Here is a 25,129-nt window from a genome sequence, read left to right as displayed (position 1 = left end):
ACCATTAAGTTCGATCTTCTTCACCGTCACGCTATCCACTCATGTCGCATAAGAATGAAGGCAAATCATGTTTCTTGTCGAAACAAACTCTTTTGTTTCAGACCCTTGCGTACTGACTTGGTTAGCATCGCGTTTTAAGCCTTCTTCACTACTGCGGAAAGACGCTGTCAACCCTCCGAAAGATGGTAAACTGTCCAACAGGCCGTCTCTTGATAAAAGCTATCACCCCCTTGCCTAGAGGCTTTTCCGTTCCTTTTAAGAAACTGCTGTCCTTATAGTTGTAGCAATTCATTGTCAATTTACAAGTGACAGAACTACTGTAATAAGCTCAGCAATCCTTCTAACCGTTGGTGTTACCTTACAAACTGAGTATACCTCTTCAACAAATAATTAAGGATAAACCCCTTTTTTGGTCGCTTTGGTAATATGCCAAACGGTATGAAAACATAGCATACAGGAAGACGAGAGAACTCCCGAACGCCCAAAATGGTTACGGTAATATGTACCCTTCCGTGGGGAGTGTTCCGTGGTAGGGAGCGTTCCGTGGCAGGGAGTGTTCCCTGGTAAGCAGTTGTTCCCTGGTGCCTCATGTTTGATGCAGATCTTGTCAAAACTGGTAGGTTATAGGGGGAACAGATGCTGCCATGGACTGATGTCTGAGTATTAAATAGACTCCTGCCGGCAAAATCTAAGATGCTGGTACGAACTTCCATGATCAACTGAGTTACACATTTGTGAAGAATAAAGCCAAACTTTCAAAATGGCTGCTTCCCCGAGAAGATGTCGTCCTTTGGCTCAGGAGTACCTTGAGGTAAGGGAAAGCAGAGAAAGAGAGAAGAAAGGGATTGCTTGTCAACTGAATAGTTCGTCAAATCTAACTGCCACGCAGAAGGTGCTGCCCAACATGAACGTCACAGCCAGCTCTGCGGATTCCGGTTTCAAATTTTCCCGTGAAGACATCAATAAACAAATGGACAAAATGAAGGAGGCCAAGGACAAGTCCCTGGCCGAATACTGGCCTCATTTGGGTCAGAAAGTGAAGACCGAAGACTTCGACATTCCAATGAGAGACGGTGAAAAAGTTCTTATCCGAGTGTACACTCCAAATGACAGTCCAATTGAATCAGGAAAGAGGCCGGTGGTCTATTCGTATGTCTTTGGTCTCTAATTGTCCTCATACTCGGAATCTAATATTGTGACTTAGGCTTCATGGAGGAGGTTTTGTGACCGGGAATGTAGACTCTGAAGACCTTATCAATCGCCAACTTTGCCATGAAACACACTCTCTTATTTTCTCACTGAATTACCGCTTGGCACCCGAGAACCCGATTTTTCCCACCGGCGTGAACGACACGGAAGACGGTCTGAAATGGGTACACGAAAATGCCTCACGGTACGGAGGGGATACCAATAAAGGAGTGTTCTTATCTGGAACTTCAAGCGGTTTGTGGGCCACTTTCCTAAAGTATGAAATGTAACACAAATCTGACTATGAGATGACAATGCAGGCGCTTTTCTGGTTGCAAGACTTGCTTTTCAGGCCAATAAACTGAATATACCTGTGCCAGGCATGATTCTGCGTCAGGGAGTGTTCATATTCTGTCCTTTGGAAGAACTGGTGGATTGGCGACCAGAGGTCGCGCAATTCAAGTCTCGTGAGGAAAACGTTGACGCACCCGGACTCCCTAAACACGTTGTGGTAAGTAGTTTACCCTGGAGGATGTATCTTCTCTGCTCTTTCCATCATCGGCTCTTAGCCCCTTCTTTTGTAGGCTAAGAATTCTCGACTTTTAGGACGCACTGAACCAGCTACTAGCAGTGACAGCCACCAAGCACAAAGACGTGGAGGATTTCCCTATCTTTGCTTCTCTAGATGAGCTCTCCAGAATGCCTCCGACACATTTTGTGCAGGCCACTGCTGACCCCTGTGCCGACGACATTACCTACTTCAAGCGTCGCCTGACTGAGGCTGGTGTCGAAACCACACTGGTAACATACGAAGGAATGCCGCACGGTTTCCATGCGTATCATGTCCTGTCAGCGGCAAGGCAGGAGATGAAAGATACTGCGGATGCGCTGAAAAGGCTGATTGCACGATTTAATTCCCGAGATTCCTCATGATTGCTGCGATGGTCAACTTTCTCGTTTTTTGCTTGAGATCTTTTTTCCCTGTCACAATGATGGGAACTGATTCCTATATCTACTTTCTAAGATGTGATTGATATCGAATAGTGAATAGTGAGACTATCTGAGCTATCATCGTTCGGTATCTCGAATATAGATGGAATTCGAGGACCCGCATTGTCATATTATTTTCTACCTGCGAGTTGTACCCAACTCGCACCGAGTGCACCCTTAGTACAAATAGACTCCGCAAGCCATATAAACATACCATAGCAGCTCAATTTACAGAGCACTTATTTAAGGTCTGGTGCTTGTCAATAGACTTCTACTGCCGATTCTCAGATCCCCGACAGGCGGGAAGCCCACTACCGTACCAATTTGTATAGAGCCTGGCTCCTTTCCTAGTATTTATGACTGAAAATAGTAAGTAGGGACAAGAGTAATTGATAGAAGTAAACAGATAAGAATACCCGAAGGGGAAATCGCGCCTTACACTAGTCGTTCTTATGGGAGGTATATTGCTTTATATAGCTGAGCTTTCTTCGAGGTAAATGATATAACATCGATAATCTCTAATCCGGGGTACCCTGGAACCTGACCAGGATACTTTCATGGTGGAGCGAGAAGTCCAAACAATCCCCGTATACCCCAGCCTCCTACCCCGGAATTCTAAATGCAGTGGTGCGGCCAAGTGGACCCGACCCGATATATTCCGGACGAGCGCAATCCAGCGGCAGCCCCTCGCCCCCCGACTGCGGGCGAGATTTCCACTTCTTGTTCTGTCTACCCGCCTTCTACTTATCAACCAGAAGATGGGGTTCTTAGAGGCTCCGTGAGGCTCAAGCATGCTGTAGATACCTTGCCAAATGTATTATCACTACATCCTCAGTTGAGACATCTGGTGGTACGATATTATCTCCCTCGACGCCACCTGTTTGGGTGCGTTGGCTAGAAGCAGCCAAATATACCGCCCCGGTGGGGGTAGGAGTGTGCTGAAGGCGCCACGACCGGTATCGTGCCAGAGTAGTAGAGTCTAGAGCGGACAAAGCAACCTCCACGACATGTTGGCCCGTAAAATCCTCTAGGCAGCCGATGGTAGGACGGTCAGGCCATCAGAAAAGGAAAGGGATAATATGACGTCACCCAGCCAAAAGTATATCATCTGCGGTCCTGGCTGTGATAAAGAACTCAACCGACAACTTTACTTTTGCCTCACGGCTTCGATGTCGCCCATGAGTGATGATACTCTAGAGGAGAACAGCAACCACTATCCTCGCTCGCCACTGTTTGGACCCAGAGAAAAACACGGGTATCAGTCGTTCAAATACAAGCAATATGCAGATTTCGCGCAGACCACCTTCATCGCTGCCACGATTGCAAGCACCATCACCCTCTCCAGAGTCCTGGACCCCAATAGTACACAGGTTCTCCAGGATGACGGAATGCTAGCCTGGGCCAGCTCGTTCTTCATTATCAGCATCATGGGGTCGATCTTTCTGATCGTGTGTGCAAAACTCGAGGTCTACTTTTTCATCATCCAGATAGAGGCCCTCTGTGTGAGCCTGTTCATCATTGTCGGTTTCTATCTCCTTCTTGCAACTACCACATTTCGTCGTCAATATCCGGCACCCTTTATATTTGGAACCGTGTTCTACTGGTTGATAGTGGTGCTGTTGCTCTGCCTTGTCATTCATCTGCTTAGACTTCACTGGGGAGAGCGCGGCAGCAGCAAAGATTCTTGGGAGCTCTACTGGAAGAGGAGGATGCGCAACATGAAGTTGCCTGATCATGGTGATCAGTGAGGAGGCTGCACTGAGTTTTGAACGTGACAGTTACGCCTCACTTCAGGATACTTGCTTCATCCCATTTTCGCAGGAACTTCCACACCTTCCGATTTTCTTAGTGGAAATGGCTGTCGTCTCATCTCTGTTTTGTCCGTGTGGTCGCGCTACTCTTGCTCCGCGTACCAGGTTCTCAAATTCGTGATATTTTGTCATGCGTTTAGAGCACTTTCCTAGGGTTTTAGAAACAATGTCTAGTTTACTGTAGCCCCACGCACGGTCATCCATCAAAGAATGATTCCTGTATGCCACAGTGTATTCTATACTGGCTATAATAGCAGAAAGCGTGGACGTTCATTGTTACACAGTCACCAGCTATAGTTTCCATGTCCCGCATCTATATGTGCACCCCCGAAGCTATAATCTCCTTTTTCTACCGCTAAGAATATTCCAAGATCATTAGTGAAGAGCTGTATTTATGTACCATATATGCGCTCATGGTTCTGGATGGTGGATACTACCTGTGGCTAAACTATCTTATCCATCTATCTAGCAGTCAGGGCTAGCATTCACCAGGCTAGGGTTAGCAGATTCTAACAACAACCTAAAAAAAAATGATGCCTATCGAGGTCACCTTGTTGTCGTCCTAGGGACGCAATAAACCCCCGTGTTGTCCTTAACAATGTCTGTGGGTTGACTCGATATATATTTTATTGAAACCCGCATACCAAATTAGTGAGAATGAAATCTAATTTTCTATACTACCCAAGGCTGTCTGGCTACAAGAAAGATCTTAAGGAGACTAAGCTTCGTCTGCGCATCAGCGTTGTGGAGTTGATGCCCGGTTTGGTTGGCGAGCGCGTTCAGCAAGCGCTGTTGGGCTGTCCCAGTAGATATTTGTCTAACCCAAATGGACTACCTAGTATTCAGGGCATAGCCGTCATTTTTGCTTGACAATATTTCATTACCAGACATGTAAGTAAAAAGTGGACTCCTCCAATACGTTACTAGTGCAATTGTCCTGATTAAGCTTATTTTAGTGTCAGATTCTCTCGATCCGCTCGATCCGCTCGCGGTCCCACTTTCATTGCCTAACGTTAGCCCGTCGATCGTCGGCAACTACTAGGTAGTGTACAAATAACTGCAACGTGGATAGTCTTCTTGCTAAGCGCGGTTTTCACGAAGGTAGATGGAAAGTGAGACCTTCTGCTACCCTGTCTACGGCTTGGAGCGCTGGATGGTCGGTTCATATTATGTGGGACTTTCGAGACTTTATCATCGAGGGAATGGATCGCAGCAGTGTCGAACTGTCGCGTGCTGGTGCCTCAGGTTCCCGTCGTTGGTACCATACATCTTACCTATGAGTCTATCATCTATCGTGTGAGTGAATCTTACTAGAATACTAGTAAATATCGGTCGTAACTTGCATTATTTGGCCCTCGCATAAACATACGCCATACAAAAATATTAGACTGACAAAATAGACAGCACAAGAGTGACTGATCCTCCGCAATCCCAGCTGTCCTAAACCAGCAATTGAAGTGTCTCGGTCAGCAAGTTCCTGGATGGTTCCAGAGGCTTCACGGTGTTCATCAACTCGGCCACTGCAAGCTGAGCCCCACGCACGCTGTACTCTACCTCGAGGGACGTGTCCCCGGCTATCTCCACGAACTGGCCGACGCAGGCAATGTTCGTGGTATTCTCCGGTATGACCGCAGGGCGGTCGCCATGACTCCTCGTCAGGTATGGGGAAGTTCCCAATGGCATGCCGCATGGAACTGTCTTAGCACTAGCCGCCACAGAGCCTGCATCGCGACACAAATGGCTGAGCACTTCCTGGAAGACTTCTTCTCCTGTGCAATCGCACATTGGCTTTTTGATATAGTTCCCTTCTGCAGTCGGATTCAACGCAAAGCCCTGTAGGACCGTTACGTCTTCAGGCTGGTCTCGGAAGATCGGTTGATGAGGTTTGATGACAGTCATGCGCCAGTTGCTGTCTCGTAGCAGGAGGAGTGCGCCGTTGTCTGCGCTGTCTCCGGAGAGGTCAGCGTACATCGACGAGAATGCCGGTCCGCTAATTGTCGTCGTAAAAGTCTCCAGCATGGACTCCTGGATTCGGGGAAGGAAATTCGTCGGATTTCCGAACTTGGGCGCCATCTGCGCTAGCTTCTCCCAGATTTTCCAATCGCCTTCCATGAGGTCTTCCCAATCAGCCGTCAACCCCGAGGGCGGCGATGTGTTAGTACCATAAGCTGCTCCGGAGCCAGTGGATCCGAGTGTCACTATCACGATGTCTACTGGATCAAGGGTGATCAACTCTTGGTGACCGTCTGGTCCGATGATCTCAATCTCGGATATGGTGGTAGGGTCGGGTTCCGGGTAGGCCTTGAGGTCCGTCACTCGGTTGCCCAGGCGAAAGTCCACCCCCTGCTGTCGGAGGTATGAGATCAAGGGAGCAACCACCGACTCTACTAGATTGAACTCCGTGCGACTGAGATGCTCGATATTCGTCAAGTGCCTGACGAGCGCGAGGTGTTTGTGGAGGTGTCTCTGGAACTCCACGGCGCTGTGCCAGGGCTGAAGGGCGAATCTGTTCAGTCATTAGATCCTGGGGCATTATAACGGTGGTCGGAATGTTCGGTATTATGAGACTTACATGGTTGACCATAGGGACCACATATCTGTCTCGAAAAAGTCCGGCTCAAATGAATCTCGTATAGTCTTTTCGCCGATAGATGCTTCACGCTGCAATAGAAGCTTGATCAAGGCCATCCGATGCTTGATGGGGGTTTTTAAATGCTCGCGATGGACGAGTTCAGGCAGACCAGACGGTCCAGCGCCCACCTGCCGCACGGAGAGGACTGATTTGCCCTCGGGGCCTGGGGCACGCGCGCGGACAGTGTCCATGACCGATCGATCTGGGTCTGTTCCACACGGAATCAATGACAGAAGTCTCTCGACACAACTACCATAGAAATAAGGACTGCATTCGAAAGGAAGAAAATAGCCAGATTCTGTTCCCCCGTGGATGGTCATGCCTCCTCCCGGGTTCTTGTTCGACTCCAGGATATGGATATTTTGACCAGGAACTCTGGCATCTTTGATCAGATGGAGAGCTGCAGCGAGCGACGTGATGCCGCTGCCGATTAGCCACGCCTGGGTATTGCTTGGATCACGGGGATGGAGATGGTCCATGTCGCTTGATGGGTCAATATTTCAGTTTAGTTCAGTTCAGTTCAGTTCAGTTGAAAACGAAGAAATGGTATACAGAGTCGAGCTACACTTGGTGTGGGGATTCGGTTCCTTTATACACATATAGTTATGTTGCGTGACTGGATCCGGACGAACAGCCAAGTGGGCTGATGTGCCGCCACGTGGGAGTGGTCGGCACATTCATCCATCTCCAAAAACGGCCAGTTGATGTCATTTCGACCATCCAGACAGTCCGTCATACGACCGCATACCATGAACCGTGCGGTCTGGCCCGAGTTCGCCACCGCAAGCGGGAGATTCTCGTGCGTCCGGGGTTCCCCAGCTGATTGCCGGGGGAGCTTCTGGAAAAGCTAAATGGACATAAACTCTCATCGCCTGACAGTTGCATCTCATGGTGTCATTCCAGCATCCCTTCAGGCTAGTCACTGGCACGTTTCTCGAAAAGGTATATGTATATGACGTTGGTCCGACATATTGGTGATTAAATAAGGAACGTTGACCTGCGCACTCACATAAGGAAATGACAGCGATCATTCTCCTATGGTCCGGGTCGCAAGCTACATTCTAAGGAGCACTAGTAGGTGATATTTATAAATGTTCGATAGATGTCACTACGGTGAGTCGTCTACCGGATGAAGTGGTGGCAGTATATGAATAGCCAGATGAGTGTCTATGATCCATCAACATGTCGTGGTGTAGGCCATTCCACATCCCTGGCGCTACTAAACACCCTAGGAACCCCACAACACCTTGCCAATTACAACAACCAAAGGGAGCCAAGCCACAGAGCTCGACTGTCTCGAAGCCATAGCCGCTCCAGTCTCAGAAGCCTTAGCAGCGGTACCAGCCGTGCCAGCTGCCCCAGTCCCAGTCCCAGTCCCCGTCGCCTTAACATGGTCATTCTTCCAAGGCGATGTCGTCACAATGTACGTGATACTTGTCTGCGACCAGGTCATCACCGACCCACTCGGCGGAGCAGTCATCGCATCTGCTGCGCCGGTGTTATACAGCGGCTGAGTCCCATTCGGTGGGAGGTTGTCTGGTCCGTAGAACGTGCTGGAGTTTGTCGACGGAGCTGCAAATTTCAGCTTCGTGCAATCATATCGTCCCAGTACGCTCCCGCAGGAGTCCCACTTTATCGTTGTACCGTACAGTGTGGACGCGGTGAGCCACTGGTCCGCGCCCATATCTGCGGGTATCGTATCGGGGCATGTTTCGTACATCCTGGAAGCCATCAATCAGCAAGACCTGAAGAACAAAGAATAGCTGGAGACATACGCCGATAAGCCCGCGCTAACCTCACAGCATTCACAGGCGGTGTCCTTATTGGCGAGCTCAATCACCGACATAGAGCTACTATCCGTGATGCACGCGTTGTGCTCCATCTGCGCCTTGATCACCGACCGCAGCACCTTTCCCAGGTTGCAGGAACACCCCGTGGGAGCATTATCCGGCGCAGGCCAGAATGGAATCGGCTCGGAGGCGGTGGGACACTGGGCAAAGTATGCTGCCACCAGCTTTCCGTATTCGCAGGAGTATGCCTACAAACTGTTAGACGGAGCGGAAGATGACGTGAAAGCTGGAACTGGGGGGCGCACCTGGTTCCAACATGACTCGGCCACGCAGTTCATGAAGGACTGGTACATGACGCAGCCGCACGCCAGGACACAGATCTTGTTTCCATCGCACACATCTATACACTGTTTGCTGTCTGTGACGGCCTTTGCTGTGCAGCTGGTGAAGGCGGCCGGGTCTGCACAGACGTCGGCGGTGATATTGGACTGTGCGAGAGTGAGAATTGCACCCTCTAGAGCCAGCAAGGCCGCGAGGAGCTTGCTGAATGACATGGTACGCTCTGTCGGGGTCTGTAAGTTGTAAACAGCTCGGCGGTTTCGTACGTCGGATTCATCTTGATGAGGACCGACTGGTATTAATCTGGCGGTAAATCGGTTTGTTTACAGTTGGCTATGGTGCCCCGGAGTGTGGATTCCTGGGGAAAGGGGAATTCAGCCGGGAAAACCTTGCCTACAACAAGACGAGGATAGCTGAGTGGGCGTAGCTTCGACAAGCTTTCCGTGTCCATCCGCTGTGGCTGAAACTGGCGTTGCGCTATACGACTTCGTCCACTCGCTTAGATTGTCTGAATGCTGCTGTGGCGGCGGAGCATCCCCTACGTTCGCTTACTATCGCTTACGTTGCACCGATTAGGAAAGGTGTGGTCTTAATAGAGCATGTATCAACGGACGGAGATACAGGGTCCAAGCTGTACCACCAGTCATATGTAGACTGATCGCAGTAAATGTCAACAATAACGCCCTATCAATGATAAACTGCCGAAGGTCACTCCATTTGGTGCCCAACAACAGCATATCCCTGCTTCGTCTGGAGTCCGACCCCCTCGTCAGAGCCTTGCGAGGCTCTGTCCGGCCCTGCGTATGCCTGATGGAGGAGAGCCGAACTCGGAGGCATGGTCTCTTCGTTCTCTCTCCACAGCCCCAGAGTCGTGTATGCTACCTTATGGAGAGCTAGCGTCTCCTCCACAGCCCACTGGTCCCGCATGTATCTAGTCTTCTCCCGGCGCAGCCAGCCGACCAGTGTGTCGATAAAAAGTCCAACAATGGTAAGGAGACCGCAGATAGCGACAGTAAGCGCCAGCCCAAGGATGGAAAAGTTCTGATACCCTGACTCAAGCTTCACCAGCTGGTTGAAGCAGGCGGAGCGCTGGATTGGATTGGTAGGAATCATGCGCTTCCAGCCGGCGGCGTGATCCAACAAGTCGTTAGGGAGGTTTTTCGGGGCAGTAGCCCATTCGACCGCCCAAGCCTGATCCTTCGCCAGAGCTGTCGAAAACCAGATGGAGACCTCGCTCTGCCATTGGGTCGGAGGGAGATAGTACTGAATATTTTCGTAGGCCATCATGGATGCTGAGACAGAATGACCAGTTAGTTTGAAACCACAGATTAAGAGACAGGTCAGGGTTGATACCGTTCAAAGCTGCTCCGCTTCGACCATCGACAACAGAAAACATGCTTCTGTCAGTGCTCCCGCCCAGGAGCCGCGAGATGGTATAGACTTGTGGAAGGTTCCATCCCAGGGCTTGATAGTTGTCAAAGGCATCTGTTGAAGCACTCATGAGGCCTCCAAGCTTGCTGCAGCCCGAATTGCCGGGTTTATTGGGGTTACAGACTTGGTACTGGTCGACGCACACCATAAGGCTCACTTCGGTGCTCGCAAGCCACATGGGCTCACTGAAGTTAGTACCTGACACGCTGCCATTATATGCAATGAGGGCGGTGATCCAAGGGTCATAGCTGGGCTGCAAATAGCCAATGGAATTTTGGCCGAGCATCATGATCGTGATGTCGCCGTCAGTCTGATTGATGCGAGGGTCTGGTATCCATGACTGAGACCCAGTCGCCGCCAGTGCTCCGGACGGATCAGATTTAGCGAAGAGGGCACTGGTCTGTTAGTTCTCGCGCGTAAGGGGAAAAGGGCTCGACAGCGTACCTCAGCGTGTAGCCGACTCTGTTAATTCGTGGAATTGGCGAATGACGAAAGGTGTAATTCGCAAATTCAGTGCCCATGAAGTACTGGCCCCCAGCATAGATGTATACAGTTTCGCCCGTGTCCGAGTCGTTCTGAAGCGCCGCCAGGTTGGAGCCATGTTTAATTGGCGCACAGGTGGCCACTCGTCGGAATTTGATTCTGTGACTCGGCGGAGCGTTGATGCCAAAGTGTTCGGCCGAATCGAGCAACCCTGTGTCCATCTGGAACGCCGAATGGCCGTTGTACGCGCACAGATCCGCAGCATACGGGCAGGACGCGTTTGGGTTCGTCGTAAACGGTAGACTTTGGCTCACGTGTGGCGTGCAAGCGAAGCCGGAGGCATTGCCTTGGTAGCATTGATGCGCATATGTGGCCGCGTCGTATGTGTCCAGCAGGTTCTTCGAAGTGTAACTTCCCCCCGTGTCCGTGGCATTGAATTCGAACCCACCGCAGCTCGGACCAAGAACAATTACCGAGTTGCCGGCCGCCTTGGTGATGTAACTAGTGAGGAGACCCGACGCGCCAAAGAGGAGGATGTTGAGGATTGCCAGGGCCGCCAAAGGCAACGACCGCCCCATAGCCTTCGCTCTGGACGGAGTGTGGCCGATTGCAAAGGGCAGTTTTATCAGCGCCCAGGCGGCAGCGCCGGCGCCCTTGTTGCGTATAATCACCTGGCGCTGGGCGTGTAGCGCATCTTGGCCCTGGCTGGGATCCGTAGTGTAAGCCTGGTGGATGGTAAAGCTCAGAATACTCCAAAACATGGTCCCTGAAAAGGAGACTAAGATGGCCAGAAACGCAGTGAGGACTCCTGCATTGCGCTGGGTTAATGTCAGGGTGGCTCCTCGCACCAAGCCATCCGACCAGTTGATCCACACACCGGTATAAGTGTGAATGGCGTCAGACATGATGTTGGGGTTTGGAGCTAAGGGGAGGGTTCACCAGATGTATTGGGACTGAGGTAAGAGGGGCCCTCTGGAGAGGGTGTGTCTGGCATATTTCAACAGCAGCGGGAATACGATGCTGACCGTTGTATTTTGCCTTGCCAAAGCGACGCAAGCCCATTGGATGACTAGTTGAACTATGTATGTGACTGTCCATACACCTAACAAGCCTCAGCCTTCCCACTGTCTTACGTGTGGCTTCTCGGGTCTCGATACATCGCTTCGGGCGTCGTCCACGTGCTAATTCACCCAGCACCCTCAACCGAGCGGCGCTTTAGGAGGCGTTGACCATAATATCTCCTATTGGGCTTCGGCCTCACCGACATACGCCAGATATGCAGAGTTAGCCTTCGAGCGTGAGACGAGGAGGCTGAAGGGTTGGGCCCTGAGGCCCGGATCTCTAATGCAGACCGTCTGAAGGATACCTAGTACGGACATCTAGACGGTTACCTCGAGTCTGACTGTTGCGACGAGAAAGACTTTTATTCAGGTCTAGACTATCCCGGTGGCCGCTGCCTTTAATTAATATCGAGGAGCCATATCTTCAGGATTAAGTGTAAACACTCATCGGCACATACCGGACCAGTGATCCCGTTCAAGCCACACGTCGGCAGGCTAGTGTAGCTGAGTGGCCGTCAGCGAATCCGAGTTATTTAATCCCGGTGTTGTCTTGTTTTTGTCCCATTCCTTATGCATCAAGATACGAGGTGAGGTCAAGGTGTTGCCGCAAACTTGTTTACTCTTGATACGGTCGAGACCCAAGCTCTAGACGTTTTCCATCATGTCCACGCTATGTAGTAGCCGCTACTGTCGCCGCCGTCTGCAGATCGAGATTGAACATATGCACCGCAGAAATCAGAGCCACAACCTCCCAGTCCCGGCCCATGATGCCCAACAGCCCCGATCCCCGAAGCGCAAACCGAAACGCCTTGGTCATACTCATCGACGAGTTGTGCGCCAGAAGTGCGACAACGTCGTGAGTCGCAATGGTAGCAGACATCCGCACCAACTTCCACCCAGATGAATACTTATCCAGTTCCTTGATTTCCTTCCCATGACTGCGCCGCCATTCGAACTCCTCCTCCGTCGCCCCCTTGCCCTCGCCAACGATACACGAAAATGAGAACGACGGCTCCCTATGGTACCTCCGTTCGCGGTTGGCGTGAAACTCCACAACCACGGGTCCTTGCGAGGGCGCTTCCCGGTGCGGTGGGACCGTAATGGTGCAGGGACGCTTGCTCCCAGTGATGTCGCTCTCCAGGGTCGCCAACGCTGGGTGTTTACCGCTTGGCCCGTCATGAAGGACGATCGACTGTCGATTGCTGAACACATGGGTGTGGGTGGAGACGGCAAATAGCGTCTTCTCTGCCGATACACCAAGCAGGATTGTCCTGGTGAGCTTCCACTGCCAGTATCCGTTCAGCGCAGAGGGGATCTTGGACGTCGCAGGCTGAATTGTGGATGGGACACGGGCCGCGCGGGTGTATTCCGGGGGCGCGTATGGGGGCAGCGGTTCCGTCTCATGAGAGGCATACGATGGGGGTCGTTGACTGAGTACTTCATTCCCACATGATGGAGTATGATTTTGCGCTGGAACCACGCCTGTGTGTTCGTGCGGCGAGAAACTCATCTTCACTGTGATTGCGAAGAGTCAAAAGGGGCTACGGGGTCGGGAGATGTGATAACGGTTTTTAGGGCCTTTGACCCCGGCTCAATCACAGTGCTATCCACTAAACCTGTTGGAGTACGAAAAGGGTGGGGGCCGTGCAGGCGGCGAGATGTCTACGCCTCATGTCCGTCGAGCCGATCGCAATGTACGGGCAGCTGTGGATTGTGCTCTCACACAGGGGGCTGGTTTAATTTGCATTGACAGTCTAAGGTTGTCTAGACGAGCTGACGTGGGGATTAGTGCATCCGTCTATGCCTCGATCTGGCAAGGTGAGAGGCACGACTTCGAGCCGAACCTTTAGCGCGGAAAGAGAGAGATAAATCAGTCTCCGGTGAAGTGAAGGAATTTGCATGTTCTTTCCTGCGCCAAACAGTCGCGCACCTGCTTGACGTTGGTCCTCTACGTACATACGCGGTATCATATTCCGGGTCTTGCTGGCCGCATAGAGCGGCACATATATATAAATTCACTTTTTTTCGAGTATCGGGACGATAACCCTACACGTCTGAGTGATGTTTCTCAGGAGCAATGCTAAAAATGAGTCAATTGCAATGCCTATAAGGAGGAAAGAAAAACGCTTGGCTCTCTTGAGTAATGGAATTACCCGAGCTTTATATATATTAACATCTTTAAGCATACAACAGACTTGATAATCAGAAGGCAGCCAGCGATATGTCGTAGAATCCTTGCTGACTGCGAGGGACAGGCCAGGAGTGGCTTGAGACAAGTGGTATAAATCAAGCCACAGACCTTGAGGTCTCGCAAGAGCGCTCGCGGTTCCACTGCTGGAAAAGGTGAAACCAAGCAGGGACATGGGTGTATTTGCCGAACGGCCGCCCCCTGGCCAGCTACTGCGCTGACACTGAAGATCCACTGGACAGTTGTCTGCGTGATTGCAGAAGGCGCCAATATCATCGTCCTTCAGCCAGCACCATGCGTAGCCCTGGTGCCATGTTGTATGCACTAGCTCCATGGTTTCCGGATCACATTTGCTCCAACACACGCCCTGGGTATTGTCCATTATTGCAGCCTCCCGGGACCGGGTCCAGTGTGGTATGTCTACCATTAACCAAGCTACTTGGCTGACAACTGAATTCCGAGGGGCAGTCGTCCTGATGATTGCAAAAAGCGCCAATGCCGTCGGTTGGGGTGGGAGATCTACCTACTGCAACTTCAGGTCCAAATGACTATATTGACATGTAGCACAACATATTTTTGTAACCAAACAGCATTCAACTGTGGTCGGAGATCTCTTTTTGTATTAGGTAACATATAAAAGGACCAAAAAAGATATTCCAACGTCGTTTACCAGAGCGCTGGACCCATTTCTGCTTCTGCGGAATCCCAAAGCCCAGCTGAACACATCGCTTCTTCATACATACTGTCATCAACAGCAAACACAGAGCCCCATGATTTGCATGGTAGGTGGAGGGTATGTATCTTTGACTGGACTCCCGCCTCACGCCAGCATGTATATATCGAGTTGTCTTTTAGTGATTTCAGTCTGTAATCCTTCAAGTACGGCTCCCATTCCCCGACTTTGATATCCAGCTGTACCAATTGGGTATAGAGCGCGCTTGTTGTCTGATGTAGCCCCATTTGGGCTGAGACATATCGGAAGGTATCCTCGGCTATAGACGCGTCCACCCAACCTCGATACGTCGCGGGACGCACATAGCCCCAGGGATAAGGGGCCATTGCTTCACGAAGAGGCGTATTTAACTCCAAGTATTTCAATTGCGTGAATGGTCCGAGATCGTTCAGGCATTCGTAAGGCTTGTTTAAGTTAGTTTCATTTGGCACACTATATCTCCGGCCTCCAACCTAGCTCAGACCGCCCAGGCCGCTCGAGGAAAGAGCAACGGGTGCGTCGGAATCGAAGTCGCCGGAGGTGGTTGCCGTGATGGTGAACTGCATGGTGAAGGACCTCCTTGGGAACGTCATACGCGGAGAATGCCCGAAGCTTGGTGATTTGCTGCAAGAACTGATCAAGCAGTTCCATCATTTGCGGCCCAGTAGAGGCGGCTGTTCCATCGGAGATCCGGATCTCCAAAGACTGCAAGTTTGCAACACAGCCACCCAGATGACAAATTAATTCGGACAATTGGCTAGTTCCATCCAAGGATAAGCCACGAAGGCTTTGACCCTTGAGACACCGTGCCCATCCCACCGCTTGTTCCGAGGTAAAACTAAAGTTTGCCAATGAAAGGATACGCAAGGGAGGGAGCATGCTGCCCAAGAGTAAGTCGAATATCGGGCTTACCCCATGGCGACGTCCAGGATGATGCTTGAGAATTAAACGCTCCAGATTGGGGAGGGAAGAGATAACCTTGCCAAGTGCATTGATATCTGGCTCTGAGGGCCGGTTGCCATACGTCATGCTCAGTGATTTGATGCAGGCTGCGTCCTCAAGACCAGCTCCTACCAAGTCACATGGAGCCCCGTCAATGAAGAGCTCAGGAGCAGGCTGTCTTATGTTGAGATCGCGGAATAGCAGCGGGGGGAAAGCGTGCCGAGTCCATCTGTACCCGTCAGTCAACGATCTCACGTTGGATTCACATTGTAAACTTCCTTCGCACCTAATGATTTCGAGATTACGCAGCTTCGCCACCAGGCCATATATCAACGCAGGGTCGACACGCAGCTCAGGCATTGATCTACCGTTCGAGGTGTAGCCAGCATATGATAGGATCAGGACCGGGACATGCGGATAGACACCCTGACCCACGTTCTGCTGAAGACGCGAAACTGTCTTAGAGTATGCAGCGGCGTGTTTCTCAGGTGACAGGATACGAATAGTTCTGAACAATCTGGGTGATACAATTTGATTGAAATCGCGACAGGTCAGGTTAACCGACTGAAGGGTTGTCCCGGAATCCCAGTGAAGCTTCGATTTCAACATTAACACCTTGCTACTACGACTCGCTGGCGAGCAAACTTACAAAGTCCAACTATACGCTGCCATATTTCATTGGGAAGGATTTCGAAAAAGCTCTTGTGGTCGTCGGGTGCCATGGCTGATGACAGGGCCCTGATGAACGTTTAAGGTTGGTCGAATGGGAGATGATACTCCGATATAGAAATGTATTCTGACATTCAGTCGTGGATTTTCAGAGTAGGGCTACATCTCCTGGATTTCCAACGCACGTCCCGTCACTTAGCCGAGATAGCCTGCCCGTGTTAATATATCATCGTTGGGAATGCGGTTAGGCGAAGCGACGCGCACTAGCAGCGTGCACAGAGGCCAGTGGCTAAGCTAACGATGGCATCACTTGGCACGGCCTCTGATGAGTCAAGCCAGGAGGCTGTCCTGATTCCACGCGGCGTTTCCATGGTAGACGAAAAATCAGATAGACGCCCTAATCCTTCAAAAAATCTGTCTAGGCAACTTTTTTCTGGGTCATTTGGGCAGTCATCCAATGCGTCGATGACGAGAAAGCCTTTAGAAAAGTAGTTGGCACTATGCACATTGAACAGCTTCATCGACGCATCAGTCGTTGGCTTTTGTCTCGTCACAGTCAATTCCCGATAGAGCCTGCGACACTCATCGGAAATACGTTTACCCTTTCCCAAGAGTTGCTCCAATAGGCTAGCGATGAGGTTGAACAGGCTCTGGTGCTTCTGACCACGATGATCAACGTAGATGTAGACACATGCTGTATCGTTATGTCTTGGCGCGAATTCGGTTTCAAGATGACTGATGGATCGTGTTCCAGTACATATCTTTCAACAGATGGAGGTGCTGACTTGAAAGCAGATGAAGTGGGGATGTCGGGGGGTTGTTGTGATGAACGTCCAGGTCACATAGCCAAGGGAAGGGCTCGCATGCAGGCAACTTAGCCTTAACTGCCCTAGTTAAGCAGTCGCCTTGCCTGAAAAGCTCTAATTCCGACATTGCTGCCTTTTTCCTGGCCGGTGCCCGAATTTTATTGTGACTGACGGTGAGGCAACGGCTTCTTTTCTTTCTTTATATTCGTATTTCTCCTCAGCCCTGTATGGTAGGGTCTGGTGTCTGGCCAGAATACATACAATGCACTCAATCAAGAGTCAACAGACTAACTGTATACGTATAACGCTACCCTAGCATGCAGGAGTGACGATTGTGTGACAGCCTATTGAATAGGTATTGCTGGTTAATGCAGTACCCTAGGTGACAACTCACATTGTGAGATCAAGGTCTTCTGGGTAGACTCCATGAACCACTCTATATACCCAGGACACTCCACGCATTGCAAAGATGATCTCATCACAATCCAAAAGCCAAAAGCCACCTTAGCACATGTTGATCAATGAACAAATCTGAAATCCAACCGTTTGGACCCCTCATCCTCCGTGGTCAACACATATTCACTCTGCTCCTCAGACGACATAGCCTGCCAGATCTTCTCTCGCTGCTTATTCCGTCGAACGTAGTACAACTTCACCAGGTAAAACAATACAACATTGAACGAACAAATCCCCAACAACACCTTGTTTCCCCTCCGGTACAACGGACTATCGTCTTCACGGAAGATGTTCGTCCCGATGACATTTCCAGCCTGCACGCACATATTGTACAGCGCAGCGCTGACGGCTCGCGTGCGCACTGTGTTGCTGATGCGGGCATTCCATCCGACGAGGATAGCGTGGCAGTACGGGTAACTGAGGAGGACGGTACTGACGGCGTAACGGGTCCAGGGACTAGCGGATTCAGGGAGCGCCACGAGGGCGATCAGGCAGGGAAGGATCCAGATGTTGGATGTGGAGGAGACGATGGCACGTTCGCCGAAGCGGTCGGAGATCCAGCTAATTATGAGGAGGTTGACGGCGAACATGAACTGCGAAGGGATGGCGAGAAGATTTGCCTGAAAAGTGCTAAAGCCCATTCGGCGAAGGATGTAGGAGAGGTAGGTCTGGTGAGGCTGGGGTGGGATATAAGTGAGTAGGCCGAGGAGGTAGAGAGGCCAGAGGTCATAATCTTTGAATGACTTGAGAAGTGCAATGGGACCGACAGCTTGCCTGTTTTCGATGATAGTTAGAAGGCCTTTTCGTAGTTTGGGTGAATAACTTGGATAATCCCTACCGGTTGTTCATGTCGCCTTTAGAGGGGTCATCGCGCAGCAGGCGATTGACCAAAATCAGCTCCTCGCGGTCATTGAACCAGCCGTTCTTCCCTCTGAACCAGTTCTTAGTCTGACAAGGACCAGGAGGCATGAGACCCCAGGAGAAGAAACCAATCACAGATGTGATCACTCCCTCGAGTAAGAACCTAATCACACATAAGCGCTAGGAAATTACTGCCCAGCTGCTTGCGGAGACTCACAGCCATTGCCATCCACTCCACCCTTGAAGACCGCGCATTTGCAGAATACCCGCTGCAAGAAGAGATCCGACAATGTTGCAAGTACTGTGTGGTATTAGTATGTCGGTGGTACAAAGGTAAGAAAGTTAGCGAACCTCAAAGCCGTCCAGAACCAGCTCAGTCTGATGGGGAGCTCTCTGCCTTTCTGGTGGCTGTTAGAACTAGTCGACCCATAATAAGTGACCATCAGGAGCTTACGTAGAAATATGACAGCCAGAGGACAATGTCACTACACTTATTGTCAGTAATTTGACGACCTCACAGGTAGGGTTATACACACGGGATGAATCCACCCATGAGAAGCCCGAGCAGACACCTGCAGGCGAAGTACGCTCCTTTCGTCTTCATCGCAGCTTGCGCTGCACTGATGGTGGACCAGGCCACAATGATGAATGGAATCCATCTGTCTGGGCCGACCTTCTTGCTGATGAGGCCACTGGGAAGCTCGGCGGCCAGAAAGGACACCAAGAATATCTGACCAATTAACAGGACGCCATGGTTTACAGTCACTTAGGAACACCTACTGTCTGACCATAATTAAATTCATTGGTATCCATATCCAATTCCGGAAGCTTTCGCATGTCAGTGGGGAAAGTCAATCAGTCGAATGGTATCGACTTACCATGTTGTCTGTAATCGCACGATTGATATTCCTTCGATTGAGATCCAAGGAACAAAACATCAACCAGGCCCAGAGCATAATTCTCCAGTCAACCTTCGAGCTATTAGTTCATAACACTCGGACGAGAGACCACCACCCTGAGCAGGTATAGAGGATAGACTAACCTTGCGCACAAGCTTCTTTTCCTCCTCGGGGGTCCATGTAAAGTTCGGATCAAAGCGATGTCGTCCCTCATACTGGGCCTTTTCATAAATGCTAGCCCAGTATTCTGCGGTATCCGAATCTTCAAAAACATGTCCCTTATTCCCCAGGAACCCCTCCGGGTCCTGCGACTGCGATACAGTCTCCTCGGTAGATTGGTTTCCCATAGTAAAGAAGAAAAGCCGAACCACCAGCAAAGTCGCAGAATGTGAGAAACTTAGGCTTTGAATGACAGTTTGACAGCCGGACATCCCTCTCGTTCTATTATACTTGTGCGAGGGGCTGTAGCGTGCCCGAGCATGGCGACATTGCAACGATTCGCCAAGGATTGTACCATAGGCCGAGATCATATCGTCCAGATAGTGGAATTTGCCCTCCCCATCATTGGTGGGGAGCAACTTAGTTTCGCACGTTCGTGGGATATGCTGGACCAGATGCTCTCTTGACTTGTGTGGATGTGCACTTCACGAAGTGGTGGCAGAGGGCGAGGGTTGGGATGATGCGCCAAGACAAGCTCAAAGCACCACATTTCGCCATGATATTGTTAATCGACGATAACGATCCGATCTAGATGCCGCGTAAATCCATTCGGGGTTAGCTTTAATTAGAGGAGAAGATTCTGTGGTTGAAGTCCTGTGAATGAGCGGGGACTGAATACTCTGGCCAGGAGGGTGGTATATGGCCGTGCCACCAGACTGGACGAGATAGTTTCGATTGTGCTTGAAGTTACTCACTCTATCTTCGTAAGACCAAAATTCCCAGTATGTCTGTCAATTAAACATTATAGATTCCCCGAGAAGCACCATCTTATCTATACCCCTGTCTTAATGGCCGTCTTCTGCATACAATCCCGCTTCCACGTGCATCTCGCATCATTTCGGATCCTGTACATGCTCCCTAACCTGTCACGCCGGATGATATGAGTTTTCAGAATCGAGAACAAAATTAAACATTATCATTCGTTGAAGACTTTCTGTGTCAAGTGGGCTTAATTCAATGATGCCAAAGTATCGTCGACTCGTTCATCAAAACTCAAGACAAATTCAACCCCAAATCCCAAGATAGCTTGCATGTGGAAGCAAACTACATATTACAGCTTATGCTCCAACTGTGCAGTCTTTGAGGCCATAGGGTTATGAACCTCAAAAATCCGATACTCAACAGCCCTCACATCCCCTTCGCGAAACGAGCGTAAGTCTTGTTCAAATATGTTCATATGAGTAGGTTTATTTATGTCTAAAAGATTCGTTTAACATATATTCACTCGAAAATAAATAGATTCTATCTAACCTTTGTGACCACTTTATCAAGCCTCAACTACTGCAATGCATATAAGGATAGGCGCATGCTTCTGTTCCAGATAAAGTAAAATCATGGCACGCTAGATTCAGTACCACCCAAGGTGCTCGGGGGTATATATGTGCAACATTTCTTGTATACAAGATGGCCTGGGGCCCAAAATTGTGTTTAACTTAATGACGACCCACGGATTATGCGGACGAGCCCTACGATTACCACGTAATAATTTCCCAGCTATCGCCTGCTGTGTCATCGTCCAATTATGATATATGTGAGATTGATCAGGATTTGCTCCTGATACGCGTGGACTACTCCGTCGGCGATCCGAAAGTGATCAGAACACGGACCTAAGCTTATTCTGGATGTGGAAAGTCGTCGCATTCCGCAGAAATCCAGTTCAATAGGCATATAGATCGCTCCAAGTCCATATGAAATGGGGGATGAGAGGATCTTTCTCTGCAGTTGATGCTCTTGGGAGACGGTAGGAGGAGCGGGTAAGACACGGTCTAGCGGAGGAAAGTAATATATCAGGAACCTGAAGTATGTTTAGCTCGAAGCCGGGAACCGGAGGACAGAAGAGGAGAGAATAGGTTGCTACCTCACTGGTGTCCAAAGAACGATGTTCAGTACGCAATGGGCGACAGTTGAGAGAATGGAGCTGTTGTCATTCATTATAGATGGACGATCTTCAAGCATCGATGGTACACCTATAGGCGACGCAGATTCACAAGCAGACAAGTCATCTTTGTTGACGCGTAGCTTTTTGGTCTCTAATGTTGGGGGTTCCATCATGTTGCGCAAATATGCCCATGGTGCAAACAGCATTAGCCAGGGCATGGGGAGTTCCTGATTATAACCCCCAAACAGCTTTGAAGCCTAGGGCGCTAACGGTGGGGATGGTATCAGCGCTAATTACTCGGTGGATGGCGACAATCTACCGACGTTACGTACAGTAAATGTGCCACTAATGGGGTTGCTTTGGCCGCCAACGCTCAGTGTTTGGCCTCGATGAGTTGACTGCGCCGCTGTACTCCGTTCGGCTTACTTCCCATACAAAGATTACCCTACGTAGCGTGTGATGATTCCTACATAGAATGGAAGAGTCTGTACTTGTGCACTCCGTGGAGCATGATATAGCCAAACAGTATTCTACCTAATACCGGCGTTACATCTGTGGACTACCCAACTCGATGGAAGATAGTTCAACAGCACCCCCACTTAGCAAGGCCATGGCAATGATTGAACATTAAAGCGAGAACCATTCGGATTAGATCCATATAGAAGGCATGGTAGTAGTACGATGTAAGCTGCACTTCGCAGAGAAGGTGACACAACCCGTGGAGTACATGGAACATCAAGCCCTTTATCAGAAAGTGGGTTCCAGGGAAGTAGATCCCATCACGCAGCGATTTATCATGCTAAAGCCATAGTGGTGTTGTACTGGCGGTCTGTGTGTGTGTGTGTGTGTGTGTGTGTGTGTGTGTGTAGTATAAAAATTAATGTAACAAGATCGAGCTGCATAAAGGTCAACATGTCTCACTATTGCCTATGATGCTTGCTTCCGAGTCTTGAGACATAGTCCCCCACAGACCTATCGGACTTGGTCGGGAGCCGCAGAATACCCGACGACGCCCTGTCAACCGCATAAGCCTATGCGCCATGTCCGGGGATAGGCCAGACCTGACTTCCGTTCTAAGCTTTCTGAGCAGTCCATAGATCAGGATCTCTCAATATGGAGCTTGTCTGGAGGCTCTTCCTTTGACACTGACCGCACCTTGAGGGCAGAATGCAGAGGTTGGGGTGTTCAACAGATCCATTCGTACTTCTATAGTCATGCATCTAGAAAGCTTGGTCGTTATCATCCTCGTCTTCATCAACATCCATGCCATCATCGTCATCTTCATCAAGGCCCTCGAAGCTCATAAACTGCTCGTTCTTTGCATCTGTCTCTTCCTCGACCATGACACCATCCTGTACCTCACAGTCCTAGAGATCGTATAAGCATGTGAGAAATTTTCGTGTAGGAAATGTACGCACCTTGAGGACCGAATTGGGTCCGATTTTGCCATACCGGCCCACAATACACCCACTAAGAACACACTTGGCCTCGATCACAGCGTTATCCATGATAACACACCGCGTTCTGGTCAGGTTAGCCGAGGTCAGAGGGCAGGGGGCAGGAGAAGACATACAGACGAGCGCCACTGCAGATCTTCACATTCGTGCCGAGAACACACTCCTTAATAACACACTTTTCTTCAACAGTGACATTGGGCGCCAGCAGACAATCCGCTTTCGTGACAAGTGAGCGCTGATGTATGCCTTCTGGATCGGCGATCTTACGCTGGTGGGCGAATGGCGAAGCAGCAGCACGACCAACGTCTTCAACACACTCCAGCTTGGCAAGGCGAAGCGAGGTGGCAAGAAGAACCGCGCTAGAGTCCACTCGTCGACAAAACTGCGTGGACGGCTTCGTAACATATGCTAGTATCGGAGGCACTTCCTCGGGTGTGGTCTTTTTATTCGATTTTTCCGAAGCATCATGGGCCGATGATGCGATTGTAGTCGTCATACCACGGAGGTCAATCTCTTCCTCCAGCGTGTGGCCGTCGTTACTTCCCTGCTCTTCTTGCGACTCATCCCGAGTGCCCACAATCTTATTGATGCCAAGCTTCTCGCCCAGGCCACGCTGCCACTCCGCCTTCGCCCAATATCCAATGAGATCTTCACTCACGGATTCGAACCGCTCCTGGTGCCGGGCGAGGTGTTTCACCCACAAGGGGAAGATATACAGGTGAGCGTCGCGGTAACTTGTCAGCATTTTGACTGAAGCATGCTTTTCAACCAGGGAATGGCGGACTAAGAAGCCCTTGTCTTCTTCCATCTGTTCTTTGAGAGTGTCCATTGGCATGGACATGACGAGCTTCGACAGGTTGTACCGCGAGACGGCCGGCACTTCGTCCTGCTCAAGTGGGGTGAGGGCGACAAAGTCCCGCGGCTCTTTCTTGACTTCGTCCTCAATGCCCTTGGCGGGATAGTACACGCACAGGCCCCCATTCCTGCCTTCAGCCATTGAGACCATCCAGGCCTCTAGGAGATGTTCGCCGGGAAGGTCGCACAAAAGGTCGCAGGGGAGGAGCAGGAAGTTCGTCTTGATGCAGTCCTGGACTTCCGGCAACCGGAGTAGTTCGGCCGTTGCCATCGTCATCTGGAGGTCCTTCGGGGCTATCACGGTGGGTGAGGGCGAGGGGAGTGAGGTGAGGTAAGGGTTTTGCTGTAGGGCGGCCTTCAGTGGTGCCAGAGCGGAGGGTGGTGTGACTAGTGTGATGTCTACATAGACCATCAGCCGTGACTCGAGGGATCGCAAAGCAGGTCGCGGACCGTCAAAAGGACGCGTGGCTACCACTTACCGTTAATTCCTGCCCGTTTACACCACTCGATCACCCAGGTGATCATTGGCTTCAACGCAATTGGAATGAGAGCCTTGGGGTTCTCTTCGGGGTTGGAAGAGATCGTGTTGAGAGACTCTCCAGGACCGCAGAGGATGAGAGCCTGGAACCCGCTGGCGGGTACCGGGGGATTCGCGTGGCCCATTATGATTGCAAGAAGGCAAGTGCCTATGTACCGGGCGCAAGAGGTCTCGAATATACGGTATCTTATGGAGGTGTGTTGTGAGTCAGTCGCATGAACGTGCCCCGCGGACAATGGTGGGGTGCAAAGGATGGTATGAAGGTCGACTGGGGTGATTCCGAGGACAATTTCGCGCCGCTTCAGTGGGCCAGCGGTTATGGCGAGCCTCCGTAAATATCTCTCCTTGCTCAAACGAAGAGGTTGCGATATCGAGCAGAGTGGTTGCGATCCCGCGCCGATAAAAATAATGATTTGCGGAGGTTTTCTCGGAGAGCAGCACGTGACGATAAGGCTGGCCAAACAGTGCAAACATCTGTCCATCGTTATCAACCATCTATAAGCCATGTACAACAGGCTTGTACATAAACAGGAGTTCCTACGAGAATCTGAGGGGCATTAGCTCCAGCAAACATGGCGTAGATCTCAATGAATTGGATGACAATATCCCAGAGCCGAGACGGGTTTCAAATTCCAGACGTCATTCGGACCGAATCGTACTAACTCTGAGAGGAACTCGCCTATCGATGGGAGAATTTGGACATGGAATGATTCCAAGAAGATGGGACCGACTGACACTACATGTATTCTCTGATTCAATGCCCGCCAGCTCAGTTTTCAATCTGATTTTGTTTGCGTTGTCGTTGGCGCTCTCTATCCCCATCAGGAAGGACACATCACGTAGTCGGTTCCCCTCTGCTCAGTCCATATGCTAATGTTGGAGAACCCGCAGCACAGTCACATTCCTATCACTGTATAACCGTG

The 25,129-nt window shown here is 50.5% G+C and overlaps 10 protein-coding genes across 10 annotated transcripts; 2 read left to right on the top strand and 8 right to left on the bottom strand.

Annotated features, from left to right (window-relative positions):
• Positions 1 to 760: 760 nt before the first annotated feature.
• ATEG_08236 (alpha/beta hydrolase) lies at positions 761 to 2,121 on the top strand (the record flags this gene model as incomplete). Its single annotated transcript, XM_001216857.1, has 4 exons — positions 761 to 1,149; positions 1,205 to 1,443; positions 1,509 to 1,699; positions 1,795 to 2,121. 4 exons carry the CDS (start codon positions 761 to 763, stop codon positions 2,119 to 2,121), a joined length of 1,146 nt encoding a protein of 381 aa, XP_001216857.1.
• Positions 2,122 to 3,257: 1,136 nt separating this feature from the next.
• ATEG_08235 (uncharacterized protein) lies at positions 3,258 to 3,926 on the top strand (the record flags this gene model as incomplete). The annotated part of the gene is made up of 2 exons (XM_001216856.1): positions 3,258 to 3,626; positions 3,666 to 3,926. The coding sequence occupies 2 exons, from the start codon at positions 3,258 to 3,260 to the stop codon at positions 3,924 to 3,926; spliced, it is 630 nt and encodes a 209-aa protein (XP_001216856.1).
• Positions 3,927 to 5,429: 1,503 nt separating this feature from the next.
• On the bottom strand, positions 5,430 to 7,100 carry ATEG_08234 (oleate hydratase; the record flags this gene model as incomplete). The annotated part of the gene is made up of 2 exons (XM_001216855.1): positions 5,430 to 6,495; positions 6,562 to 7,100. The coding sequence occupies 2 exons, from the start codon at positions 7,098 to 7,100 to the stop codon at positions 5,430 to 5,432; spliced, it is 1,605 nt and encodes a 534-aa protein (XP_001216855.1).
• Positions 7,101 to 7,849: 749 nt separating this feature from the next.
• Positions 7,850 to 8,965, bottom strand: ATEG_08233 (uncharacterized protein; the record flags this gene model as incomplete). Its single annotated transcript, XM_001216854.1, has 3 exons — positions 7,850 to 8,342; positions 8,397 to 8,659; positions 8,717 to 8,965. 3 exons carry the CDS (start codon positions 8,963 to 8,965, stop codon positions 7,850 to 7,852), a joined length of 1,005 nt encoding a protein of 334 aa, XP_001216854.1.
• A 932-nt stretch (positions 8,966 to 9,897) lies between these two features.
• ATEG_08232 (uncharacterized protein) lies at positions 9,898 to 11,569 on the bottom strand (the record flags this gene model as incomplete). The annotated part of the gene is made up of 2 exons (XM_001216853.1): positions 9,898 to 10,576; positions 10,626 to 11,569. The coding sequence occupies 2 exons, from the start codon at positions 11,567 to 11,569 to the stop codon at positions 9,898 to 9,900; spliced, it is 1,623 nt and encodes a 540-aa protein (XP_001216853.1).
• An 826-nt stretch (positions 11,570 to 12,395) lies between these two features.
• Positions 12,396 to 13,235, bottom strand: ATEG_08231 (uncharacterized protein; the record flags this gene model as incomplete). Its single annotated transcript, XM_001216852.1, has 1 exon — positions 12,396 to 13,235. One exon carries the CDS (start codon positions 13,233 to 13,235, stop codon positions 12,396 to 12,398), a length of 840 nt encoding a protein of 279 aa, XP_001216852.1.
• Positions 13,236 to 13,874: 639 nt separating this feature from the next.
• On the bottom strand, positions 13,875 to 14,295 carry ATEG_08230 (uncharacterized protein; the record flags this gene model as incomplete). The annotated part of the gene is made up of 2 exons (XM_001216851.1): positions 13,875 to 13,883; positions 13,921 to 14,295. 2 exons carry the CDS (start codon positions 14,293 to 14,295, stop codon positions 13,875 to 13,877), a joined length of 384 nt encoding a protein of 127 aa, XP_001216851.1.
• A 783-nt stretch (positions 14,296 to 15,078) lies between these two features.
• On the bottom strand, positions 15,079 to 16,289 carry ATEG_08229 (uncharacterized protein; the record flags this gene model as incomplete). Its single annotated transcript, XM_001216850.1, has 3 exons — positions 15,079 to 15,796; positions 15,854 to 16,022; positions 16,217 to 16,289. The coding sequence occupies 3 exons, from the start codon at positions 16,287 to 16,289 to the stop codon at positions 15,079 to 15,081; spliced, it is 960 nt and encodes a 319-aa protein (XP_001216850.1).
• Positions 16,290 to 17,560: 1,271 nt separating this feature from the next.
• ATEG_08228 (uncharacterized protein) lies at positions 17,561 to 19,605 on the bottom strand (the record flags this gene model as incomplete). The annotated part of the gene is made up of 6 exons (XM_001216849.1): positions 17,561 to 18,272; positions 18,337 to 18,522; positions 18,577 to 18,660; positions 18,896 to 19,089; positions 19,238 to 19,330; positions 19,402 to 19,605. 6 exons carry the CDS (start codon positions 19,603 to 19,605, stop codon positions 17,561 to 17,563), a joined length of 1,473 nt encoding a protein of 490 aa, XP_001216849.1.
• Positions 19,606 to 22,576: 2,971 nt separating this feature from the next.
• Positions 22,577 to 24,331, bottom strand: ATEG_08227 (translation initiation factor eIF2B subunit gamma; the record flags this gene model as incomplete). Its single annotated transcript, XM_001216848.1, has 4 exons — positions 22,577 to 22,723; positions 22,775 to 22,880; positions 22,930 to 24,067; positions 24,148 to 24,331. 4 exons carry the CDS (start codon positions 24,329 to 24,331, stop codon positions 22,577 to 22,579), a joined length of 1,575 nt encoding a protein of 524 aa, XP_001216848.1.
• Positions 24,332 to 25,129: the final 798 nt, after the last annotated feature.

Source organism: Aspergillus terreus, genomic scaffold (assembly GCF_000149615.1).
Source record: "Aspergillus terreus NIH2624 scaffold_12 genomic scaffold, whole genome shotgun sequence".
NCBI classification, from domain to species: domain Eukaryota; kingdom Fungi; phylum Ascomycota; class Eurotiomycetes; order Eurotiales; family Aspergillaceae; genus Aspergillus; species Aspergillus terreus.
This window is presented reverse-complemented; position numbering and strand designations above follow the sequence as displayed.